Source organism: Branchiostoma belcheri, unplaced genomic scaffold (assembly GCF_001625305.1).
Source record: "Branchiostoma belcheri isolate BF01 breed outbred unplaced genomic scaffold, Haploidv18h27 scaffold96, whole genome shotgun sequence".
Taxonomy (NCBI): Eukaryota; Metazoa; Chordata; class Leptocardii; order Amphioxiformes; family Branchiostomatidae; genus Branchiostoma; species Branchiostoma belcheri.
Genome location: NW_017804642.1, coordinates 722753 through 729484, shown reverse-complemented (window position 1 = coordinate 729484; position 6732 = coordinate 722753). Strand labels below are relative to the sequence as shown.

Below are 6732 nucleotides of genomic sequence, written 5' to 3'. Positions count from 1 at the left end.
TTGGACGAAATATGCTGTCTACAGCTCACTTTAAAACGCTGCGCTAGTTTGAACACGCAAGCGCGCAGAGCGTAAGACAAGGTGTCTGTGCGTTAGGGTTAGGGCTAGGGTTAGGGGTACCGCCACAGAAAATAACATATTGCTCTGTTTCATGTCATAATACACAGTACAAAAAGTCTCTCGAGTGAATGTCATACTTTTTGGACGAAATATGCTGTCTACAGCTCACTTTAAAACGCTGCGCTAGTTTGAACACGCAAGCGCGCAGAGCGTAAGACAAAGTGTCTGTGCGTTAGGGTTAGGGCTAGGGTTAGGGGTACCGCCACAGAAAATAACAGATTTCTCTGTTTCATGGGATAACAAACAGTACAAAAAGTCTCTCGTGTGAATGTCATACTTTTTGGACGAAATATGCTGTATATAGCTCACTTTAAAACGCTGCGCTAGTTTGAACACGCAAGCGCGCAAAGCGTAAGACAGGGTGTCTGAGTGAGCGTTAGAGTTAGGCCACAGAAAATGTACGTAAACGATCTTGCAACCATGTTAAACTTAAACTCACGATCATGTGACCCTCCTTTCTTAAAAGACACATCTATTAGTAGCTTATATTGGGCCGACGATCTTGTCCTCTTATCTGAGTCAGGGCTAAAGGAATGCTTAGGAACACTTTCTTTCCATAATGTTTTTGGATCCTCCTTGGATAATTTGGAAATATGCTTAATTTTCTCGGTATAGTGTTTCTTTGTTTTCTTGATTAGTCTTTTGTATTCTTTGATTTAACAAATGTATGTCTGTCTTTTATCTTGTCTCCAAGGGCATTTCCTTATTTCAGCGGCAAGAGTTCTAATTTTTGATCTCATACTAGTATCACATTGTTGGTCATACCATGGTTTACTAGCGTTTTTTTTTGCGATTTGAGAATTGTATGGTTTTCAATGACAAGTCAGCTGTCGTCTTTATAATGTGATTAAATTCTTCGAGGACTTTTTCAGGTTGTTTGTTTGTGTAAGTTTCTGACATAAATAGAATTTGAGTGTAACCACTCAAAAGGAAGTGGTGATGCCATTGTAAGCTACTTTCTGGTTGGATTGTTAGATCATTTATGTCAAGCTATCTCCCCAATATAATGCTCAAACTAAAAAAGAACTACACTATTAAGTACATCAGCAAATTACAAAAGAAATGTTGTTTTCAACTTTATTTCTGTGTAAAGTGAAAAGAAATGCATTTAATTCTGAAGTAAACTGATATGCATTATAAACACACAATATATGTCTCTTGGCTTCAAGAGGGTGTGCACTGCAGATAACCCTTCTAACCTAAGCAACACCTAAACTGCAGATAACCCTTCTAACCTAAGCAACACCTAAACTGCAGATAACCCTTCTAATCTAAGCAACACCTAAACTGCAGATAACCCTTCTAATCTAAGCAACACCTAAACTGTAGATAACCCTTCTAATCTAAGCAACACCTAAACTGCAGATAAACTTATGAGCGTCAAAACTTGAAAACAATGTATTTCTTTTTTTCCAAGGCGGATTCGCGGCTTCAGTTTTGACCTTTACGCCGACGTAAGCCGACCGCTATATGTGCATGTTTTTATTTATGTTGTACCCTATAATCTATTTTGTTTTCTGTTTCTTGTTCAAGTATGTTTGTTTGGGATCGTCCAGTTCAGGAAGAGACAATATTAAAGTCTGTCTGCCGGGGGTGACAGAAACCCCATGCCTATAACTATTGATCAATATAGGGTAGTGATAGGCATGTTTGCAGCTAATCTTAAAATTTGTTTATTGAAAAGATGCCAACTTTGTCTACATATTGACAGTTACTTATTGTTACTTCCATTTTTTGTATTACTTGCACTTAATCTCATTGCGGGCGACATTCATCCAAACCCGGGTCCGACTCCCAGGCCTAATTCATCAAAACTTCTAAATTTCGTGCACATCAACTTTAATAGTCTGGTTGCCGGATCCAAGATGGATGAATTGTCGTCTCTGGTAATTGAACACAATCTTGATGTTATTGCTATTACTGAGTCTTGGCTAGGAGATAGTGTCGACTCAAATGATACATGTATATTGCTTGAAGGTTTCCAATCTCCTATTCGCCGTGACAGAAATAGACATGGTGGAGGAGTTGTGGTATACGTTTCAGATCAGATCGCGTTCAAAAGGCGTGTAGATCTAGAACCTTCTTCTATTGAATGTATTTGGCTGGAACTTTGTGCTGGTCAGACTAAAATCCTATTTTCTGTTTATTATTGACCACCTGGACAAGATTTGCTTACAATTAATAACTTTATTGATTCTTTATGTGACTCGGTCTTCTCAGCTGGGGGCATTCAGCATGATGCACTTATTGTCACAGGTGATTTTAACGCTAAACATCAGGAATGGTGGCCCCTTGACCCAATTACTTCCGTCGGTGCTAAACTATTTCAAACTACACAAATGTTAAACTTAACTCAGGTGATTAAGGAACCAACATGTGATCTTTCTTTTTCACCTTCTCTGATTGATTTGTTTTTTACCGCTACTGATATTGTGTCTTCTACTTCTGTTTTATCACCACTGTCTGGGTGCCATCTGGTTTCTATGAAAAGTAATGCTGAATGACAATGTTCAGCTCTAGGTTTGCAGAGATCTGCTCCTGGTCCAACACCTCAGCCTTCAACGCAGCACTCCACCCCTTCACCTCTCCAGCTTTAAGGTTGAGCTTCCCTTCCAGGCTGCGTGTCACTGTCCCATATGTTACCTTCATCCTGTCAGAGTGAAAAGGCATCAGAGTTAACGAGATCATCAAAAACTTACTAAGACATGCAACCTAAGACAACAACTATAATCCTTGAAAGCATCCTTTAAGGCAGAGGGGAGGAACGGAGCAGAGGCAAAGAATTCACGGATGGATTCCAGGCTACAGAAAAATGGCTTATGTGATTGGTTTAATTATTATCCGATTTCCAATAATTCTAGGAATAGAAGTTTAGCATACATAAAAAATTCTATTGCCCATTATTAACTTACCTCACATTGACAAGGGTGGGATGTCCAGAACATAGCTGGATGTACAGGCCAATGTTGTCCCTGGCATCCCTGTCAGGTGGCAACAGCATGACTCTAAACTCGTGCTGGCCTGTGCAGAAAGGACTGCTCTTCACCATCCTGGTGATGTCCTCCACCACATACTTGAAGGAATGGATAGGCCCATTGAAGTGTCTCTGATGTGTCCCAGACTGAAGAAAATTTAAAAAAAAAGATGTTTTGTGGCTGATAGCTAATATTTACATGTCATTTTTGTCAACATACAATAATGAGGCCTTTTTGTTTAGTTAACTGGCTAAAATGAAAGATATACATTACAAAAAAAACTGTCAAATGGAACAATTTTTGAATCACTTGTTGGGCAATTTTTTGTACCAAAAAAAAGAGGGAAAATGTGAAAATGGAAAACGCACACTAGTCCTGGAATAGCTGTATGAAACTATACTCTTACAACTGCATGCTCATGGCCAAATCAACACACAATGAACATACTTGCATAAGTAGAAAGGTGTGGTATTCCCCATCTTCTCTGTTGTGACGATGGACGTCCTGCACCAACATGCCGCAGCCTGGGATGGGGCAAACCGTGACACGATTTGTGCAGTCATGCACAACGTGATGCAGGAAATCCTTCCTGTAAGAAATGATGATAATATAAGGTTTTATGTTTGTTTCACATAACTGGTAAACCACCTTTTTTATGCGTAATACACCAATCTTGTACATGTATGTACCAGTCTTTTACATGTAAGACCAGACTGTATTGGGTTTTAAACACTCACACCAGGAAGGACCCCTATCTACTCTTTTGATAAGTGTGGTGGGTTCTTAAATGTGCGTGGGGTGTGGCTCTCCCCAAACACAAAGCTAGGTATTCTGTGGAGAAGAGACTTGCAGAGATTCCCATTTGATGTACAATAGTTGGACCTGAATCCCAAACATAAAAATATCAGCAAACTATTCATAAATTTTTTCTAGGTATATGCATGGTATAGACATAGTGTATACATAGAAGTTGAGTATTCATAGTTGAAGTATTCAACTCGCCTCAAAATCACTTCCTGGCACTGAAGCGGGCAGGGCATCTCTTTCATGATGCAGACATAGACAACATGATGACGCATGTTATCTCTCTGCACCCAGAGGAGACAGTCCTCACAGGGTTGCTCCATCTTGGGGCAAACACCCAGGTGTGGCAGATGCTGGTGCCGCTCCAATATCATTTCACAGTGTTCACAGGTTACCTGAGATATGCAAGATGATTACAACACATAAAAACATTGTTGAAGTTTGAAGACATTTTTTGTGAGTGGCAGCTCTATTTGTTTTAAATACATAATTGGGTATTTGGTATCAGTTGCCCAGTTTGGTAATATAAACAGTGGACTGGACGAGCACCTGGACCTAATTAACATTTCTAATGATCTGTCATAGAGACAGCAATTCGAACATACTGTACTTTACTACAAGTGAGTATCACTTGTAATAGATGACTAAAGCAGGATCAACCTATCCAAATTAGTCTACTAAAGTATCTCCAGACTGCAGTCAGATGGTAGATATTTGATACGGCATGAATTGACTCAACAAACATAGCTGGGATGACAATGCTAAAGGCAGAATAATAATTTTAAATCAAAGTTAAAAGTCTAACCTTCTTAAATGAACAACGGCGCTCGTGGTGGGCCAGGTTTCCATAGGGACCTCGCCAGTCACATTTTACACCATCTACAACTTCAGAAAAAAAGACAGTGACTTGATTAGAAAACAGAGAGCATCATATCTCTGGATCCAATCTTTTACATTGCCTAGCACATACAAGTCAGAAGTAGTTGTCGCACAAAAAAGAGGTGACAAAGGCTGTCACCTATACCCACCCTCTTATACTAGCAACAGTGGACCAAGAATGCAAAAGAAAAGGGACAGTACAATAATAATCATTGCCATACTTAAGTTGTAAAAATCAAATTTGTACTAAGATACTAAACCAATCATGAACAAACCTGACAAGAAGGGGTCACACATGTTGATTAGAGCATTAAGATTGATTATTATTGGTCTATCAATAATGGGGCTTTCTAGATAAGAGCAGAATGATAAATGATTACCTCCATTGGAACACTTGGCCACCAATTTCATCACCTTCCTGTTAGCACTGTGGTCTGTGCCAACATCAGTGAATCTCATGGGTGTCCTGCACAAAGGACAGTTTGCTGCTCTGGTCCTGATCCACTCGCGAATGCAAGCTCTGCAGAACTGGTGGCTATTGCAGTGTGTGCCATACACAGGATCCAACAGGACATTCATACTGGATTGTGACAAAAAATAATGCATTACTATTTAAATACAAACATTAACATGCTTTCTTCTATCTGACCAATGAGATTATGGCTACAGCAGATGCTGTATACTGTAAACCACTTTCATGGTAGCAATGGGTCACTGTCTGACTCCCTGAGAAAATTGGAGGTGACACTGTGTTCGCAGAACTATAAGAGCAGATGTTACAATGCCCCAAAATGGGAACATCATTGTAGTCACTCAGGTGAATATCTTTAATAAAACTCTCCTTTTTTTCTCTTGAAAATTTTGGTCCAGTTTGGAGATTTTTGGGCTAGACCGAACATGTAGGGTCTAAACCTGACTTTGGTTTGGTGGTCGTAATGAGAGACCTGAGTGATGTGGTCTTGCCTGCCCAGGGCAGACATGAATAAATTAGGTCAAAAGTAGGGTTTGTTCACTGTTGTCTGGACTCTGCTGTTGTCAGAGTTTGAGCTGGTCAACCTCCTGTTTTCTTTCTGTATTTGGGACTAAAAGAGCTGAAATAAAAAACTGAAAGTGCTAGAAAAACTAAACTAAAAAAGAATTTAGTCAGTTATTTTCTCATTGTAGTATTCTAGTATTTGCAAAGAACAGTGAAACAGGATGTAAAACAGCTAATCTGCACAATAAAAGGTAATTGTCTGGACTATGACACCACTTACCATATACAGCACTTCAGCTCTTCAATCTCACTTGTCTGAGACTCAACAAAGACGTCCAGTTCAATGCCAAACTGAGACATCTGCAAAACAAAATTGTGTGAAGGTTTATATTCAATTTTATTTGTTTATTAACTACATATCTACACAGTGCTAGCTTAAACCATTACTTATGCCTATAATTTATAAAAGTAGTCACTAAACATGTCACTACACATGTGCGGAAACACACACACAAAAACAATACCTCCATTTGCCAACAACAAGTGAGGGCCTGCAAAGGGGGGGGGAGGTAGTGATTTCGCAAAATTTTCGCCGCCTATTAGTACAGTATTACGAATTACGTCAGAGCTGACTACGACTTAACGATTTGAGGCTATTGTCTTACTATGAATTACGTTGATTTTTGCGGAGGCTGCCTACGAATTACGAAGTCTATAAAACGGCCTGATTATACTAGTACGCCTTACGAACTAATGAAAGGGCTTGCAGGCCCTCGCAAGTCTCTGATACTACTACAACAGTAACATCAAACCTCGATTAAACGTTATAAAATACTAACCTGTGATTAGTCCGTTGATTCCCGTCGAGAAGTTGAAATAACTCTTGTCGAATCGATGAAGGATTAGGATGACCTTGGATCTCTGTCTGTACCAAATTATGAACTGCTCTGTCAGCAAGAAAGTTTTGCAAGTGATATG

General features: G+C 39.4%; 1 protein-coding gene across 1 annotated transcript; it reads right to left on the bottom strand.

The window, feature by feature from the left end:
* Positions 1-1823: 1823 nt before the first annotated feature.
* Positions 1824-6689, bottom strand: LOC109461774 (TNF receptor-associated factor 6-like). The gene is made up of 8 exons (XM_019758167.1): positions 6594-6689; positions 6035-6114; positions 5159-5358; positions 4705-4784; positions 4098-4294; positions 3543-3684; positions 3033-3241; positions 1824-2770 (listed from the first exon to the last, which is right to left on the bottom strand). The coding sequence occupies exons 2-8, from the start codon at positions 6112-6114 to the stop codon at positions 2602-2604; spliced, it is 1077 nt and encodes a 358-aa protein (XP_019613726.1). The 5' UTR covers positions 6594-6689; the 3' UTR covers positions 1824-2601.
* Between the last annotated feature and the right edge of the window lie 43 nt (positions 6690-6732).